The sequence below is a fragment of the Camelina sativa genome, chromosome 13 (assembly GCF_000633955.1).
Source record: "Camelina sativa cultivar DH55 chromosome 13, Cs, whole genome shotgun sequence".
Lineage (NCBI taxonomy): Eukaryota > Viridiplantae > Streptophyta > Magnoliopsida > Brassicales > Brassicaceae > Camelina > Camelina sativa.
Window position 1 is genome coordinate 826,631 of NC_025697.1, and position 19,423 is coordinate 846,053.

Consider the following 19,423-nt stretch of genomic DNA (forward strand, 5'->3'; position numbering starts at 1 on the left):
TTAAGAACTATGAACATGTTTTTCAAACTCTTTTCAATCTTCCCCCTAGGTGCCTATACTCTCAATTCAAACAATTGTCATGTGTTGATAAGAACAAGTGAAACTTGAAGTTATCGTGTATAACTAAAGTCGTTCGTTCGTAATATTGGGTATAAAACACTTGCTTGGTAACGCTACCTTACTAGTCCGACTGTTACTTTACGAAGCTTTGTATGGTCTATTAAATTGGCAGCTTTCGTCACCCTTCCCTGTAAATTACGAGATTCATTTGAATACTTCAATCTATCCGTCCCAAATAAAAAGTAGGATCCACCCGAGGTTTGTTTCAGCCCTTGGGCCAGAAGGCCCAGAACTAACCAGTGTCCAGTGCGATAGATATAGTTTAGTCGTATGTTGACTTCCTTGTACCTCAAGTTTTCTTAAATTTTGGGGAAAAAAAAAAAGAACACAAAAGTAATCAAGATCTTTTTTCGTTTGTCAACAAAGTAAAGATTTTGTTTTAATTACTTGGAAATATGAATATCTTAACTCCAAAAAAAGGTTTAGTCATAACTTTCCGTATAATTTGGTCAGATAACAACAACTTTCGTCTCTTCTTTCCTTATAAATTGCAAAGAAGCTACAGTTAGAATATTATGGAAGATTTTGTGTGTAATTATGGTACGTATCAATTATACTATTATTAATCTAATCCATAATCTGGTCGATAGACACTTCTTAACAAAAACGTCATTTAGATTAGTTATCACGGAAAAAAATCAGGTTCAGCTGTATATATAATTTTTTTTTTTTTTTGAAAAAGACTATATATAAATTGGTATTTCATAATACTTGTTTTGGAGATATTGCCTTGATTTTCTCTTTAGAAAAAGATATATATACATAGTTTGGCTAAAATAAATTAATTTGACTTTTGGTTTATTAGACCTTCCTATACGAAAGCCCTAAAAAGTAAACGACTTAAAAGAAAGAAAGCATTAACTTTGTTACTTAAAGCTTTTTAGTAATAAAATATATAAAAAAATCCAATGACCAAAAAAAAAAAGAAGCCAAAAGAAGGGACTAATTAAGGCTATTAATAATGAATACCATAAAAATGAGTTAAATTGTGTAAGCTAGCAAAAAGCTTTTAGGATTTAATTGTATGGTTTAAAACTGTTAATAACGACACGTGTCACACACAACCCATATGAGGCGGTGCTAAATACTCTGATCCCTAAAATCGGAAAAATACAAAAAAATTATATCCGTTGGATCTTCCTCGATACCAATTTTAAAACCGTACGATCTAATCTTCCGTAGTTCTTAGTGTGCTGGTCCGCAGAGGATAAAGTCTTGAAACATTAGAGGTCTGTCTAATTAACAAACCATAGTCTCTTAGCAAATAAGCTAAAGGCAAAAAAATAAAAAATAAAAATAAAAAAGGAAATACATATAGAGAGAGAGAGAGATATTATTGTTATATATATAATCTTATGTGATTTCTTCTTCTTCTCTCTTGAGATGATTATAAGTTTCCCTAGGATTATAAGAAAAAAAAACCCTAGATTCTCACCTTCTTCTTCTTCTTCTTCTTCAATCTCTCTGAGAATTTAACCAATCAAAAACGATTGGGTCAAAAATCTGGTGAATCTTGAAAAGGTGTGTGTGATTTTACCAACCAGTTCCTTTGATTTTGCTGCGATCATGATCGTTGTTTCTTCTTCCTTTTTTTTTGTGTTGATCGTGATTACTGTTTCGAATCTGTGTTCGATTGTTTATATCAATTGTTTTCCTGTTTCTCCTTTTTGTTTGTTCTCGTCTCGCTAGTGAACCCTCTCTCTGTGTGTTTTTTTCTTTTTTCTTTTTTTCTTTTAAGTGTGTAAATTAATCGTCTTTGTTTTGTGTTGATTCATGGAGTTTTTTAATGAGTAGTACTGGTTTTGATAAGAATTGCAGTTAAAAAAAAACCCTAATTTTGTTTGATGTTTTATTTTCCACTGATTTTGTGTACTGAGTGATTGCCTCTTTAGTTGTACCTTCTTATCTTCTTCTTCCTTTGTGGTTTGTGTTTAAAGTGGGAGAGATATGTTGGTATTGAAAAAGACTTTAACTTTGATTTTTTTTGCTTGCTTGATGACAGGTTGAGATTAGATAATTTAATTTGAAAGATTTTTTAAGTTATGGAGAACAGAGGCCAGAAACGAATGGAGGTTGTGGAAGAGTTACCTGCTGATAAGAGAGCTTGTAACTCACAGGATTTCAGGCCAAGCACATCTGGATCATCCGTTCAGGCTCAAGATAACGGTGCCACCAGTCCAGGACATGATCAGGTTGACGCCGATATGGATACTTCTTCATCTGCTTCGCCTTCGAGTCGATCAGATGAAGAAGAACAAGATAAGGAATCAGATGAAGAAGAACAAGATAAGGAGGATTCTGACTATGGATCCTGCGATTCTGATGAGGAAGATTCCAGACATAGGGTGCTTGAGGAGTATCAGAGAGGTAGATCATCTGATGATCAAGGGAAATTGAAGTCTCTTTTGTCCACTTTGAGTGGAGAAACCGATCCTTCAGGGCATATATCCGGGCTTACTGAGTTATGCGAAGTTTTGTCATTTTGTACTGAAGAGTCCCTGTCCGACACAATGGCCGACAAGCTCTCACCGGTGCTTGTAAATTTAGCTAAGCATGAGAACAATGCTGATATTATGCTGCTCGCCATTAGAGCTATTACTTACTTGTGTGATGTTTATCCGCCTTCAGTAGCACTACTTGTAAGACATGAGACTATTCCTGCTCTTTGTCAAAGACTGTTGACTATCGAGTACTTGGACGTTGCTGAGCAGGTACGCTATACTTATTCACCACAGGAACCTATTGTTTACACCTGAAGAAAAGCTTGTTTTCATTGGTATGTCATACTAACTATTGACTTTTCTAGTGTTTGCAAGCGCTTGAGAAAATATCCCGAGATCAGCCAGTAGCCTGCTTGAATGCTGGAGCAATTATGGCAGTGCTTTCTTTTATCGATTTCTTCTCAACAAGTATACAGGTTAATCATCCCAAAAAACAACCTTGCTATGTCAGATTTCTTGCTTTTCTATTGTCGTGACTTGGTTTAGGTCAAATGGGTGACTTTACAAGACTTACCGTTTCAACATCGCATTTGCTTCAGAGAGTCGCAATTTCTACTGTGGTCAATATATGTAGGAAGCTTCCATCTGAGTCTCCCTCGCCTTTCATGGATGCTGTTCCTATATTATGTAATATTCTTCAATACGAAGATCGACAGGTCAGAATTTGTTTCTTTTGTTTCTTTTTCCCACTGAATCAAAAGAATTTCTGCGAGTATTTGATAGTATTTATGTGTCCTTTTTGCAGTTGGTTGAGAATGTGGCTATTTGCTTGACAAAAATAGCAGATCAAGTTAGTGAGTCACCTGCAATGTTGGATCAACTATGTCGGCATGGACTAATTCATCAATCAGCACATCTCTTAAACTTGAATAGCCGCACTACCCTGTCTCAACCTGTTTACAATGTACCTGAGATTTTCTTCTCCATTTGTTTGTCCTTTCTTTTCATTGCATAAATATAACATCTTGCACTTTCACTTTGGCTGGCAGGGTGTGATTGGATTGCTGAGAAAACTTTCTTCTGGTTCAACTTTAGCTTTCAGAACGTTATATGAACTTAACATTGGCTACAGATTAAAAGAAATCATGTCTACGTATGACATTTCTCATTCAGTGTCTTCTACACATGTTATCAATGCATGCTCCTCCAATCAGGTTTGTGTTTTATTATTGATCACTTTTATATTTTTGGTACTCCAACAGAGGGTCTTCTTTGCAAAATAGTCATGTAGCCAAATAACATTAAGTGGATGGAGTATATGTTAGTAAGCTCATTTTTTTTGAAGAATGCGGTGATATTGGGATTAATGTTGGTTGAAACCAAACGTATNTTCTTTTATCGATTTCTTCTCAACAAGTATACAGGTTAATCATCCCAAAAAACAACCTTGCTATGTCAGATTTCTTGCTTTTCTATTGTCGTGACTTGGTTTAGGTCAAATGGGTGACTTTACAAGACTTACCGTTTCAACATCGCATTTGCTTCAGAGAGTCGCAATTTCTACTGTGGTCAATATATGTAGGAAGCTTCCATCTGAGTCTCCCTCGCCTTTCATGGATGCTGTTCCTATATTATGTAATATTCTTCAATACGAAGATCGACAGGTCAGAATTTGTTTCTTTTGTTTCTTTTTTTCCGCTGAATCAAAAGAATTTCTGCGAGTATTTGATAGTATTTATGTGTCCTTTTTGCAGTTGGTTGAGAATGTGGCTATTTGCTTGACAAAAATAGCAGATCAAGTTAGTGAGTCACCTGCAATGTTGGATCAACTATGTCGGCATGGACTAATTCATCAATCAGCACATCTCTTAAACTTGAATAGCCGCACTACCCTGTCTCAACCTGTTTACAATGTACCTGAGATTTTCTTCTCCATTTGTTTGTCCTTTCTTTTCATTGCATAAATATAACATCTTGCACTTTTACTTTGGCTGGCAGGGTGTGATTGGATTGCTGAGAAAACTTTCTTCTGGTTCAACTTTAGCTTTCAGAACGTTATACGAACTTAACATTGGCTACAGATTAAAAGAAATCATGTCAACGTATGACATTTCTCATTCAGTGTCTTCTACACATGTTATCAATGCATGCACCTCCAATCAGGTTTGTGTTTTATTATTGATCACTTTTATATTTTTGGTTCTCCAACAGAGGGTCTTCTTTGCAAAATAGTCATGTAGCCAAATAACATTAAGTGGATGGAGTATATGTTAGTAAGCTGATTTTTTTTGAAGAATGCGGTGATATTGGGATTAATGTTGGTTGAAACCAAACGTACAATTCAGGTGCATGAAGTCTTGAAGTTGGTAATTGAGCTTCTTCCAGCTTCATCCGTTGAGGATAATCAGCTGGCATTGGAAAAGGAAAGTTTTCTTGTCAATCAGCCTGATCTTTTGCAACAATTTGGAACTGACATGGTTCCTGTTATGATTCAGGTTATTTCCGACATACAATTTTATTCTCTGATTATTTCTCTCTTACAGTAATGATAAATCTTTTAAATTCTTTGTAGGTGCTAAACTCTGGAGCTACCGTATATGTTTCTTATGGTTGCCTATCAGCAATTCACAAGCTGACTTGCTTGAGTAAGTCGGGCGATCTTGTCAAGTTGCTTAAGAACGCCAACATTTCAAGGTAACTTGTTTTGTAATATTTTCTGAGAGCTTTTTTAACCCTGATGTTTTCTATCTAATAATAGTGCATTTCATGATGCTGCAGTGTTTTGGCTGGTATCTTGTCGAGGAAGGATCATCATGTGGTTGTAGTAGCATTGCAGCTGGCAGAAGTGCTTCTTGAGAAATACAGTGATACTTTTTTGAATTCCTTTATTAAGGAAGGTGTTTTTTTCGCTATTGAAGCACTTTTAAATTCTGATAGAGCGCAACAAAATCCGGTATCTGGTTTCATTCAGGGATCATCTGACCTTTCACAAAAGCCTGCTACGAAAGAGATTGTGAAATGCTTGTGCCAATCCTTTGGAAAATCAGTATCCTCTTCGCAAACATGTAAGATTGACACTGATACTGTCAACATTCTTGCAACACGTATCAAGGAGAGTTTCTTTGGACCTGAGGTACTCAACTCTGAGAAAGGCTTGACAGATGTCCTTCAAGACCTCAAGGTATTGTCGGAAGCACTTAGCGCTTTGATGACTGTACCCATTGATGCTCATGTCCTGCATGATGAGAAATTCTTCTCAATATGGAACCAAATCAGGGAAAGGCTGAATGGAAGGGAATCTGTGTCCACTTTTGAATTTACAGAGAGTGGAGTTGTAAAGTCACTGGCTGATTATCTCTCTAATGGACTCTATCAACGGAAACTTAGCAAAGGGGATCCTGAATGTGATACTTTACCGTTTGTTGGTAAGAGATTTGAGGTGTTCACAAAATTACTTTGGTCTGATGGTGAGGCAACTTCATCCGTGTTAATAGAGAAGCTCCAAAATTCCTTATCTTCTCTGGAAAACTTCCCAATCGTCTTAAGTCAATTCTTGAAGCAAAGGAACTCATTTGCAGCTATTCCGAATGGGCGTTGCACAACTTATCCATGCCTAAGAGTTCGTTTTCAGAAAGCAGAGGGGGAGACGACTTTGCGTGATTACTCCCAAGACTTTGTTACTGTTGACCCACTGTGCTATTTCGATGCTGTCAATCAATACATGTGGCCTAAAGTGAATTTAGAACCAGTAGAGTCTGTGGAAGCAAAAGATCAAGCTATAGAATGCCAATCTTCTCAGTTGCAGTCAACTTCAATATCTTGTCAAGGTGAAAGCTCAAGTCCTATGGAGATTGACAGTGCACCTTCTGATGCACCTCAGTTTCAGGTAATTTCTAAACTCCCTTTAATCTTTAGTCTTATTGAAGTAGCATATGCAACATTTCTTTTTTTATCATCAAGAACTTTTGGATTAGGAGTGATTAAAACTTATTCAACTTAAGTTCAGGAAAAGCAATAATGTACTAGAACTGAATTCTTTGCACCTGAAAGTTTGTAATGGCTTTGATTTCAAGATGAGCATTAGGTGGTGTATATTGGTTATTGGTTTACTTGAGAAGTTGAGATGAAGTTTTCTTCATAGGTGTCTTTCCTTCTCTTTAAGCTTCTTGTTTGGTTATTATAGTACATTCATCTTTTGTGTATCTGGAATTTTGTTTTGTCAAGGGATCTCAAGTGGAAGATCAGATGCAGCTTCCAGTGCTGTCTAGTGGTTCAGAACAACAAAATGCTTCCTCCTCTGAAAAGGAGGATGCGCTGCCTAGACTTTTGTTTCGTCTCGAAGGGCTTGAACTAGACCGCTCATTGACTGTATACCAGGCTATTCTCTTGCACAAACTTAAATCAGAAAGTGAAACTACCAACGGCTCAAAGCTTAGTGGACCCCACTACATCACTTATGAAAGGGCTGCACAACTTGGGGATTCTAGTAAAAATCTGGTTCCACCCGAATCTATAGAAGACGACGAGTATCGCTCGTTCTTATCCTACTTGTTTTCGCATAGACTAGCTTTGCGCCTCAAGGGGTCAAGTCCTCCTGCCTATGACATATTGGTCCTGCTTAAGAGTCTGGAGGGCATGAACAGATATCTTTTTCACCTGATTTCTCTTGGGAGGATTACTGCTTTTGGCGAAGGTAGGCTGGAGAATTTGGATGATCTGATGGTGCTAGTTCGTCCTGTGGCACATTCTGAATTTGTTAGCAGTAAGCTTACAGAGAAGTTAGAGCAGCAGCTTCGTGATTCTTTTGCTGTGTCAACCTGCGGTCTGCCACCATGGTTTAATGATCTAATGGATTCATGTCCATTTCTGTTTAGTTTTGAAGTCAAGTCAAAATACTTCCGACTTGCAGCCTTTGGTTCACAGAAAATCCACCATCACCCACAGCACCTTAGCAATTCAAATGGTGAAGGGCGCCCAGTAACTGGCAGTTTACCGCGTAAAAAGTTCTTAGCTTGCCGTGAAAAAATTCTAGAGTCTGCTGCAAAAATGATGGAGTTATACGGCAACCAGAAGGTGGTCATTGAGGTTGAATACAGTGAAGAAGTCGGAACTGGTCTTGGGCCAACGCTGGAGTTCTATACGCTAGTCAGTAGGGCATTTCAAAATCCGGAACTTGGTATGTGGAGGAGTGATTGTAGTTCCTTGGTTGGAAAGCCAAGCGAACACTCAGGGGTTTTGGCCTCTCCTTCAGGACTCTTTCCACGCCCTTGGTCAGGTACATCAGCTGCTTCTTCAGATGTGCTGCAGAACTTTGTTCTACTGGGGACAGTGGTAGCAAAGGCTCTACAAGATGGACGAGTCTTAGACCTTCCTTTTTCCAAAGCCTTCTATAAACTAATCCTCGGACAGGTAAATTGGGTTCTTCTCATTCCAACATCTCTTTCCTATTTTGGTTGAGAATCTTACAGAACAAGTTTTCTTTTAGGAGTTGAGTTCATTTGACATCCACTTTGTTGACCCTGCACTTTGTAAAACACTGGTGGAATTGCAAGCTCTGGCCCGTAGGAGAAAGGTTTTCGCAGAAGCACAGGGTAATTCTCGAGCAGCCAAGTGTGATTTAAGTTTCCATGGAACAAAGATTGAGGACCTTTGTCTTGAATTTGCGTTGCCTGGCTACACGGACTATGATCTCTCTCCCCATTCTGATAATGATATGGTACGTAGTGTGTTTTAGTTTTGTGAATAAATCTTTCTCTTAAGATCCTTGAATATGTGGAATTATGTCTACGTCCCTTCTCTTTCTAGGTAAGTTTGGATAACCTCGAGGAATATATCAAGGCTATTGTCAATGCCACAGTATATAGTGGGATCCAAAAACAGGTTGAAGCATTTCGGTCTGGATTTAATCAAGTACGTACTCTTCTTCTCCTTTAGCTACATTCTATTCTATAGATTTAATATTTAATCATTCCTTCTATACATGCTCAATTCAGGTTTTCCCTATTGAACATCTTCGGATTTTCGATGAAGAGGAGCTGGAAACTATGTTGTGTGGAGAACGCGATCTCTTTAATGTAGGTTAACGTTTAGATGTTACGTGTTGAGTACGGTTTTTCATTAGCTGAAAAGAGTAATTTCTTTGCAGATGAATGAAGTCTTGGATCACATCAAGTTTGATCATGGATATACTTCTAGCAGCCCACCAGTTGAAAATGTTTGTTTTTTAAATCTCAACTACTTTTCTTTCTGAATTTTGTTAATCTTTTTCCGGATCAAACTAGAAGGGCTAATTTGTTCTGTATTCCAGTTATTGGAAATTCTGCATGAGTTTGACAAGGAGCAACAACGAGCGTTTCTGCAATTCGTAACAGGATCTCCCCGGCTACCTCATGGCGGTTTAGCGTCTCTCAATCCTAAACTAACAATTGTCCGCAAGGTCCGATGTGACTAAAAACTTCCTCTGTGTTATTTCTCACATTTTGTAATCTCTCTTTTTTTCTCATCAGCCTTTTTCTCTGTTTATTTTGTTGTGCAACAGCATGGTAGCGATTCTTCAGAGACTGACCTGCCTAGTGTGATGACATGCGCCAATTATCTGAAGCTTCCACCTTATTCTTCCAAAGTGATATCTCTCTTCATCTTTTGTTAACCATTCTCTTAAGCCGGTTTTTCTCTGGACAAAACCTGGTCTCAGGATCGATCTCACTCTGTTGTGTTTTCCTGTTTTTTTTTTGTGTCTGTGTGTTTGCAGGAGAAGATGAAGGAGAAACTGATGTATGCCATAACTGAAGGTCAAGGTTCCTTCCATCTCTCTTAAGTTAGTTTCTTGTAAAAAAAGTTAGCAGAAGCGGTAGGGGGATTGTGAGAAGAGAAGAGAAGAGTGGATTGTTAGAAGAAACAAGAGGAAGTTCTTCTTCTCTTTTTCACATGGTTCTTTTTCTTTTAAGTGTTTTCTTCTTTTTAGGATTTTGTACAAAAGAATAGTAGTAATAAGTAGACGAAGTAGGACGAGGAAAAAAAGAAACTCTCTTTTGGACTGATGTGAAAAGTTGTACATAAAAAAAAATCATAAAATGGTTCTAATATTATTTTTATATTAATTTGAGAAATTAGACTGTAAAATTCGAAATTTGTGTGTATGGGGAAAATGAGAAACAAATTTTAGGTGACAAAAAAATAAAAAAAAATTTCTTCTCTAAAGATAATAATGTCCAAGAAGACATGAAAGAGGGAACTGATGTTCACATGATGTATGTATCCTCCGGTTCAGTCTATGCATTCATATTCCACACGTTCATTAAGCTGTAGCCTGTTCTTGTCTCTTTATGAGATTTCTTTGGTGAAATCTTATTTATGTGATCATTAGTAGGAGTAGGAGTAGTAGCAATGTCAATGGGGGGTATTATAATTAATGATATTGTCTTCTTGCCCATATCTACTTCTTCATACAATGTTACTTCTTTATTTCCAACACGTCACGTCGATATTTAAACCAATAAAAAGGATGTATTTTCCTTTTATAGGTATATGAACCTCAGATCCATTAATTGGAAATTGTTCTACCTAATCATATCGTACTAATCGTAATAGCCAATAAATTTCTAGTTCGAAGTATGTTGATATTTTCATTTTTAATAACCGGCTGAACTACCATCATCAAGCAGCTAATTAAGATTATTAGATATTTTGTATTACGTACACACGCACACGCACACACACACACACACACACTGACACACGGTATAAGAATCGTAGTTAGCCTTCCGCAGTAGTTTCATTGATAACATTACGCAGTCGGCAAAACATTATGATAAACGTTAAACAATTCATGTCACTGATATTAATGAGTTACTCTTTTGGTAGTGCAACAATAAATTTGGCAAGCGACTTGGGATCTCCAAAAGCAGATGGCACAGCAAACACAACCCCTTTGGAGACGGACCCAACCCAACATGCCGTAACTTCAAGTCTTTCCCCAAACGCTAAATTCTTATTAATTACTCCATCATCTGTCTCCACCAAATCGCCACCGCAATCGCAATCGCTAATAGCTTCATCTCTTGATGGATGTATCTCTACCTTCATACCATCACATACTGTACCATAACCTAGTTCCTTGACGAACAAGAAAACATCCGCACTCGTTTTTTTGCGGGCCACAATGCATGCTGGTGACATTTTCAGGCATGTTTTGGCCCGAAGAACAACGGGTTCACCGCGGTCGAGAACAGAGGCTGACCTCGTAAATTCAGTGAGGAACTTCTTATAGTTTTGTTTGAGAGAAGGGAGGTAGAAGATTGGTTTGACAGCTGTGGTCTGGGAATGGGCTAAAGAGCTTTGGATTTGAACCCATTTGGTCAAGAAATCTGTCTCAAGGAGGAGATCCGCTAACAGGATGCTGCAGCTTATCCCAACTGAATACCCACCACTCTCAAAATTAGTCACCTATCAACAACAAATACAATATTGGAAGAAAATCTCAATATTTATTTATAATAAGAATCATTGCTTAGACCTTAATATTTGATAAAGTATAATACACAAATAAATTAATTTGTAGAAAACCTGAACATAGAACAATGGAGAGTACTGAGGTTCATCTTCATCAATGTCTTTCCAGAAGACAGTTTCTGCTTCAGCTCTGCTTTTGTCTTTTTTCACCATTTCAAGAAACTCCGGCAAACTCGCCGGAAACTGAGCCTCCAACAGCCTAACGCCACTGTCGTTGGGCACGACCTCAAAACCATCCTCAGCCGCCGTCTTCCTCCTCCGCAGCCTACCGGAGAGCATCGGCTGCTCCGCCAAGGCTCTCCCTAACGACTCCTTAATCCACCCGGCGACTAACCACGCTTTCTCGCCACTAACATCACCTGCTTCCTTGTAATACGTAACTATGTTCAGTGTTCGCCGGAATATTCCAGCTCCGACGGCATCTCCGACGGATATGGAACGAACTTTCCGGTGTTGCGTCACTTCCACCGGCATGACGCTCTGTACTCCGGCTATCCTTGACTTGGGGATTTTGGTTTCCATTTTGGCTGTAATTGTGATAATGGCTTTAGACCGTGCTAGTGCTTTATATTTATAGGAACTTTGGTAATTTATACAATTTGCAAAACAAGAACTTTATACTTCTAATAAAGTTGTGCAAAAATCTAGCTAAAAAGTATGTATGAGATGTGCTTTTAATGTTATAAATGTAACTCAACAAAAGTAAAAAATACAGATCCAATTTAAACCAACCTTGCATTAATTGTTACCCAATTTAAATTAATTATTGCTCTCAGTTTGCGTAAAGGTTAATATATTTAGATTTAATGATCATTGACTACAAGTAGTATTATTGAGACCTGAGTCAAGATTTGCAGTTGGGTGTTAGTGTTACTTCATGGTGCAGAAAAGTAATCTTAATCTATCCAACCTGCAATGACTGTATTGACCTCTGTTAGTAACCAACTAGCAATTGTGGTTGTGGTCTTTGGGTTATGTATTCATTTGATGCATCTATATTTGTTTGTTTGCATCCACATTTTAGACGATACAGAAATAGGTCGACAAAAAATATCTTCCATTTCCTTAGAATTCATGTGCGCTTAATTTGACAAGGACCAAACATATACCTATCAAATATTGCAGGAAAAAAAGGATAAACTGAATCATTATGATATATGTAGTCAAATCATTGAATATTTGAATCAATATAAAGTATTTATTTCCTAAATAAATTGATAAAAATCATTGAAGAAAAGAATAAGAACTAAAGCTCAAATCCGATCCGTAAAAAGGGCACTGATCGATCTCTTGGTACGTAACATGGCATCGTCGTCACTCATGCCTCCATCGACCAAATTACGTACTAGCTTCAAAATTAAACATTAATTATGATATGTCGTTTTGTCCTTAGAAGAACATCTAATTAATGTATTACTAGACCAGCATTAAATATATCAAACAACTTCTATATATTACTCGTACCTTATAGTATTTTTTTTTCTTCTTTTGTTTGATAGGTACGTACGTACATAATGTTAATGTCTAAGTCTAACTAGTAACAAATACTGCGTCGGTTAAATGGTTTAACATGCATTTTTAAGAAAATAAGAAAGGAGATGTTCAACTCCCACGTCCCACCTATACAATTTTGTTACATTATTGTAGGACTGCCCCGCCTCTATTAATTTCTTATATATTGAACCCATGATATTTCTGCATGTAGGAAAATTAAATCTATCGAAACTTTGCATTGTCACTCCAAATAAACTGAATAATAATTTCTTCTATTTTTTCTTTCATCATATATAATTATATATCGATTAATAGATTTTGTGACCGTCGTCTTTCTCACAACTTTTGGTAATTCGTCGGTCTATGTATTTAATTGAGTAATAATATATTACAGTAATATATTATTACTGATTAGGTTGTACATTACTTAATCAAAAACACGATTTGATTAACACGTAACTATTATTATTTCTACATCAATTGAACTTTTTAAAATTTGGTAATAATTATGATTTTGTTTCTCTTCAATTTTCACAGAAGTCAGCCAGTTGTATCCGAAGCCACCCGAAATCGTTATTTCCTTTATACACTACAACTCAACTAGTATTTATATTCTATCTTTGACGACTAATGTTTTTAATATTCCCCGCCAAAACGTTATAATCGGCGATTTCAGCTGACCAACTCTGCGATCATCAGACCTTCGGTGTCTTTGTCCAAATTTGTAGTAACCAATAAGCCTTTTCTTCAGTGACTTTTCCTCGTCATTAAAACAAATATTTTTTTGGTCTATTTACTCAAAAGTCCCACAAAAACCTTTTATTTAGAAAAGGAGTAAGAAATTACTCACGTCAGCTCTTTACCTGACGTGATTCTCCACCATATCCTCTCCTCTGTTTCGACCAAGTCCGCGATCAGAACCTCTGTCTTGTCCAAACGATGGAGGTATGTATGGTCTGAGACACCTTCTCTCTCCATTGATTGTCATAGAGCCAACCCTAATTCGATCGACAAAACCCTAACTAGCTTCTCGGCTCCCAAGATCACGGCTTTTCATCTCCGTACAAGCTTGCACAACAGGGTTCAACCCATTAACGGCTGGATCGAATTCGCCATTTCTCGCGACGCGGAGAAGCTTTCGTTTGAGTTCCGTGATTCTTGTGTTAGGGATTACAAGTTTCCTGATTTCTTCTACGCCAATTCATCTGTGAAGCAGCTCTTTGTAAACTCTGGAGCTGTTGATTTGGTTCCCAGATGCGCAGTGTCTTGGACATCTCTAAAGAACTTGTCTTTGAGCTTTTGCACACTCTCTGATGAATCCTTTCTTAAGATTCTGTCTGGCTCTCCACTTCTCGAGAGCTTGGAGTTGCTGTATTGTGATGAGTTCAGGTGTCTTGATCTGAGTCAGTCACCGCGTCTAAGAAGATTGGAGATGGACCGCAGCGATTGGTTTATGGGTCCAACGATGATTGTGGCGCCACATCTCCATTATCTGAGGCTGAGACACTCTCGGTTACCGTGCCGTTTAGTGGATGTCTCTTCTTTAACGGAAGCTGACTTGAACATTTACTTTTGCGATCTTGGAACCCTTACGGCTGAGTTTCTTCAAGATAATGTGGTAAAGATGCTAGAAAATGTTGCAAAACGTTGAGAAGCTTACCATCGGGGGTACCTTTCTTCAGGTGTGTTACCCATTTTTTGCATTCTCTTTTAGAGTCAGTTGGTTTGCATAGGCAGATATTGGTTGATCAGGCTTGCACTAAACTATCGTTCTTTAAAGTGAGATGTCTTTCTTTAGAGTAGATATTTTGAAAGCATGAACATCATAGTCCAAGTATTTGAGCAATGGCTCTCGTCTTGTTGTGCTTTGGTCATTTCTTTTGATGAAGTTGTCTTTTGGTAGTCAACTATTTTTATATGCCTTACAGATGTTATCTCTTGCTGCGCTCTGTGGTGTACCTTTTCCGACTCTCAAGGTCAAAACTTTGACTCTTGAGACGATGATTATACGGTCTGTTATTCCTGGTATAACAGAGCTGCTACGGAACACATCTGGATTAAGAAAGCTAACAATTCACACTGTGAAATGCAGCAGCATATCGGTATCTTTACAATGCAACCTCTTTTAGTCTCCTTCATATGTCTGTCTGATCATAGTAACTTATGACAGAGTAGTAATTTTGTCCAAGAACCATGTCCCTCACTTTTTTTTTGTGCTAATGTAGAGCTGAGTTTTTGAAAAGTAAGATATTGACATTCTTTTTGGATGCTTTTTTAGTTTGCATGATGAAGTCTTTTTTTCTTTGTCTGTTCGACAGGAATTGCATCTCAACGCGTACTTACGTGTACATAGCTTGAATCAGCATCAATGCTGGAGATCGAAAGACTCAGTCTTCCCGGGCTCTCTTGAGACCATTTCAATGTTGGTGGGTAAACACGCAGAGTCCAACCTCGTGACTTTGTTCATGGAACGTTTACTGGAAAGTACAAAAAGTCTAGAAACGATGGTTGTACTCTTGGTAGGTTACCTTGATGCATCAGGTTTTGAAGAGCTTCTTGCAATGGCTACAACACTTTCTCACAACAATAATGATGTCTCCATATTGATCAAGCGAAGCTATATCAAGTAGGTAGCCAATACTTTCCCGCAACGATAATGTCTTAATTGTTTGATCAAGCAAAAACCATTGTTAAATATGTATCATTATCATGTATTCGACTTGAATCTCACACCACATTTGTAGTATACTGAATGTGTAAGTCAGATTAATTGTATTTTAGAATATCATTAAAAAAAATTCAGAAATTAATTCTTAAATCAAAATCCCAAATTCTAAATATTTTAAATTTATTAAATTTTTTAATTTATTTTCTTTAATTACTCATTTAAAATCAATAAATAAATAATTAGTCCTTTTTGTTGAGAAACAAAAATAAATAATTAGTCTTTACAAAAGAAAAAAAAAAAAAAAAATCTGATGGCCATGGAAGACAATTTTGGAGAAGAGGACCTCGCCAACGCCGCTATAGGATCCACTAGCCACCGTTTCAGTCATCCCATCAAGATCGAGCGAGCAAGTGATTCAGTCGACGGTGTAGACTCAATCAGCTCTCTACCCGAAGACATCCTCCACCGTATCCTCTCCTTAGTTCCCACCAACATCGCCATCAGAACCTCTGTTTTGTCCAAATGATGGAGGCATGTTTGGTCTAAGTCACCTTATCTCTACTTTGATCAGCTTAGAATCTCCCCTGAATCGATAAACGAAACCCTAAACAACTACACGGCCACCAATATCACAAGTTTCCATCTTGTCACAAGCTTGCTCAAAAACAGGATTCACTTTGTTGATAGATGGATCGGGTTCGCCATCTCCCACGGCGCTGTGAATCTAACTCTGGAGTTTCGTGATTCTCGTGTTGGCGATTACAAGTTTCCAGATTTCTTCTACAACAATTCCTCTGTTCAGCAACTCTTGATCATCAACTCGAGACCTGCTGTTGATTTGATTCCCAGTTACAACGTGTCTTGGACTTCGCTAAAGTACTTGTCTTTGAGCTCTTGTAGACTCTCTGATGAAACCTTTCCTAAGATCCTGTCTGGTTGTCCAATCCTGGAAAGCTTGAGACTGCAGAACTATGGTTCAGTTAAGTTTCTTGATCTGAGTGAATCGCGTCTCCTGAGAAGATTGGATTTAGATTGCTGCTCCTCTGTTCGAGAACCAACGAAGATCGTGGCACCGCATATACATTATCTGAGATTGAGAGCACAATGCACTTTACTTGATGTCTCGTCTTTAATTGAAGCTAACGTAGACTCTTCAGTTAACTATCTCTTATCTAGTATCTCTTATCATGAACCTGAGCCCTCGATGCTAGCCATCGATGCTAGCCATAGTGCAAGCAATGCTAGACAAGTTGCAGAACGTAGATAACCTTACTCTTGGGGTTGAGTTTCTCCGGGTAATGTTGCCAACACTCTATGTTGCGGACTCACTTAACTTAAAAGATGCAATTAGTTGGTTACGCAATAAATATTTGGTTGATGGTCTGTGTTTTTCATATTCACTATCTTCTTATACTTTTGTGTCAACCTTTTGATTGTTAGATTTTATCTAAATCCAAGCTCAATGGCGTTCCTTTACCGACGCTCAAGGTCAAAACTCTGACTCTTGAAACAATGATATTGCGACCTGTGGTTCCTGGTATAATAAGACTGGTACAAAACTCGCCTCAAGTAAAGAAGATAACAATTTACACAATGCAGTTCAGCACCGTACTGGTATTTTTCCCATGAACTCTCTTTTATTATCCTTCATATATATTACAAAACAAACAAACAACACAAAAGTGCCATGTACTCTTCCTTTCTTTGGTTAATCTATATATGAGCTGAATATATTAATTACATAGAAGATTGAGATATGGACAGTCTTTAAAAGGGTGTTAGTTTTCAAGGATGAAAATCTTATTCTGGTTTGTTTGTAGGATAAATGTGACAGCTTCGTGGACTTTAAGAATTTGAATCCGGATCAAGGCTGGAGATCACCAGATCATGTGGTCTTTCCGACCTCGTGGGATTCTAAAGTTCCTGAGCCAAAACTCATGGTTTCGTTTCATGGAACTTTTGCTGGCAAACACGATCACATTAGAGACGTTGGTTGTACGGCTGGGGAGTTCCACTGATAGATGAAGATTTGAAGAGCAGTTTCAAATCGCTCTAACGCTTTCTCACAACAACAATGAGGTCTCTGTGGCGCTCAAGTGAAGGCGGTGTTGTTAAATTATGTAACATATATATCGGGTTTTAGTGTTGGATCCCATACATACGTGGGGAAGGTGCTTCAGCTTCAACGGATTAGCCTCTATTAGCTTTTGTGTGTGAAGGAACCCTAAAATGTTTTTTAATAATTTGAAAATAATTAACTATTTTAACTTTTCTTAATAATAATTTTTTTTCATAATAAATACTACGTATTGTTAGTATGTAAATTTATAATTAGTCCCACGACACACATATATATATATATATATATATATATTGCAACACAGAAGATTAGTTTTAAAATCTGATTTGGCGATATGGAAGAGGAAGACGACCACGCCACCGTCGCTGTACGAAACCCTAGCCACCGTTTTGAGCTTCCTCTCAAAATCAAACGATCGAGTGATGAATCAGTCGCTGACTCCTCCTCAATCAGCGATCTACCGGACGAAATTCTCCAACATATCTTGTCCTATATTCCGACTAAGTTGGCGATCGTACAACCTCTGTGTTGTCCAAACGATGGAGACATGTATGGACGGAGACACCTCATCTCTCCTTTGAATGGCTCAAGAGTGTATCCCCTGAAGTGATAAACAAAAGCCTAGCCAGCTACTCGGCTTCCAAAATCACGAGTTTCCGACTCTATACCAATTTCAGCGACAAGGCTTGCCAGGTTAATAAATCGATCGAGTTTGCAATGTCTCACAACGTGGAAAATTTGTCTCTGGAGAACAGTCATAATATATTCTATAAGTTTCCTGATGTCTTCTACACCAACTCCTCTATGAAGCGAGTCGATTTGAGAGATTTCGATTTGATTCCCAAGTGCATTGTGTCTTGGACATCACTAAGGATCTTGTCTTTGAAACCTTGTGAACTCTGATAAATCCGTTCTTAAGGTTCTGTCTGGTTGTCCAATCCTAGAAACACTGACTTTGTACTTTTGCTCGTCACTCAAGCATCTTGATCTGAGTAAATCGCTGCGCTTGAGAAGATTGGAGATAGAACGCCAATCCTTTTATGGAGCACCAATCCAGTCTCTGCAGATTGTGGCGCCACATATCCATTATTTGAGATTGAGAGACTGTGAGGCACACTGCACTTTTGGTGATGTCTCTTCTTTAAAAGAAGCTGATGTCGACGTTAGCTATTTCCATCCTCGAACCTGTTATCATAATTTTGAGCCCTTGGACCGTAACGATCTTCTAGTCATGGTGCAAAAAATGATAGAAGCGTTTCAGAATGTAGAGAAACTTACTTTGGGGGTTAATTTACTTCAGGTAAATATTAATGTGACCATTCGTTCTTTCATTCTCTAAAATCCTTAACGAATGCCTAGAAATCTTAATTAATGTTGAGAGGTCTGTGTTTTGTTGGTACTCACTATTATCTCTTTTCTTTTGTTAGATGTTATCTCTTTCCAAGATCCCTACTAGTCTTCCATTACCGATGCTCAAAGTCAATAATTTGACTCTTGAAACAAGTATTAGGCGATCTGTGGTTCCTGGTATAGAAAGGCTACTACAAAACTCACCTGGATTAAACAAGTTAACAGTTTACAACACAACTGAGAGTTGCCACACCGAACTGGTATGCATGGTTACCTTTAGATTTGCTAATTACAAAAGTACAAACAACCAAAAAAAGAAGTATGTCCTTCCTTTTCTTTTGGCAATCTATGCACAGCGATATATATATTGTAATAACTAATCTGAAGATATCAAGTCTCTATATTATGATTTTAAATTTCATGATGAAGATAATATTTAATTTGTCCTCTGTTTTGCAGTGGGGCTGTGTCAACAGATACTTGAAGAAGCAAGGTTGGAGATTGGAAGATAAAGTCTTTCCGACCTCGTGGGAGTATAAAGTTGTAGAGCCGAAAGTCGTTGGTTCGTTCATGGAACGTTTTCTGGCAAACACAAAAACCCTAGAAACATTGGTTGTCCGTTTATCGAGAAATTGCATTGCTAGATCAACATTTGAAGAGCTGTCTCACTCTCACATCGCTCTCACTCTTTCTCATAACAATAACGTCTCTATCGTGCTCAAGCGAACCGGTGGTCGATAGTGTTAGGAAGTTGCTTCA

General features: G+C 37.8%; 4 protein-coding genes and 2 pseudogenes across 7 annotated transcripts in view; 5 read left to right on the top strand and 1 right to left on the bottom strand.

Annotated features, from left to right (window-relative positions):
* Positions 1-143, top strand: part of LOC104734301 (60S ribosomal protein L4-2-like) — a gene marked incomplete at its 5' end in the record, with an annotated part of 4,796 nt that extends 4,653 nt beyond the window's left edge. Inside the window, 1 exon segment of the mRNA XM_010453847.1 lies at positions 1-143.
* Positions 1,433-9,670, top strand: LOC104734304 (E3 ubiquitin-protein ligase UPL4). 4 transcript variants are annotated; one of them, XM_010453849.2, is made up of 17 exons: positions 1,433-1,641; positions 2,123-2,831; positions 2,927-3,037; positions 3,161-3,277; positions 3,367-3,525; positions 3,611-3,775; positions 4,907-5,056; positions 5,134-5,255; positions 5,340-6,447; positions 6,786-7,970; positions 8,047-8,277; positions 8,367-8,471; positions 8,555-8,635; positions 8,707-8,775; positions 8,869-8,997; positions 9,100-9,183; positions 9,313-9,378. In XM_010453849.2, the coding sequence occupies exons 2-17, from the start codon at positions 2,163-2,165 to the stop codon at positions 9,376-9,378; spliced, it is 4,551 nt and encodes a 1,516-aa protein (XP_010452151.1). In that variant the 5' UTR covers positions 1,433-1,641; positions 2,123-2,162. The 4 variants fall into 4 exon arrangements, with proteins under 4 accessions (XP_010452151.1, XP_019090519.1, XP_010452152.1 ...); XM_019234974.1 differs by lacking the exon at positions 1,433-1,641 and having other exon boundaries at positions 2,163-2,831; positions 9,313-9,670; XM_010453850.2 differs by lacking the exons at positions 1,433-1,641; positions 2,123-2,831; positions 2,927-3,037; ... (1 more) ...; positions 3,367-3,525; positions 3,611-3,775 and adding exons at positions 3,992-4,225; positions 4,316-4,474; positions 4,560-4,724 and having other exon boundaries at positions 4,856-5,056.
* Positions 10,375-11,731, bottom strand: LOC104734305. Its single transcript, XM_010453852.2, has 2 exons — positions 11,127-11,731; positions 10,375-11,006 (listed from the first exon to the last, which is right to left on the bottom strand). Exons 1-2 carry the CDS (start codon positions 11,592-11,594, stop codon positions 10,410-10,412), a joined length of 1,065 nt encoding a protein of 354 aa, XP_010452154.1. The 5' UTR covers positions 11,595-11,731; the 3' UTR covers positions 10,375-10,409.
* LOC104734306 lies at positions 11,614-15,291 on the top strand (annotated as a pseudogene).
* Positions 15,533-17,478, top strand: LOC104734307 (annotated as a pseudogene).
* On the top strand, positions 17,649-19,405 carry LOC104737806 (F-box/LRR-repeat protein 25-like). The gene is given in 5 exon segments (XM_019234432.1): positions 17,649-17,828; positions 17,831-18,210; positions 18,212-18,614; positions 18,742-18,924; positions 19,124-19,405. Coding segments are annotated over 5 exon segments (1,428 nt in total).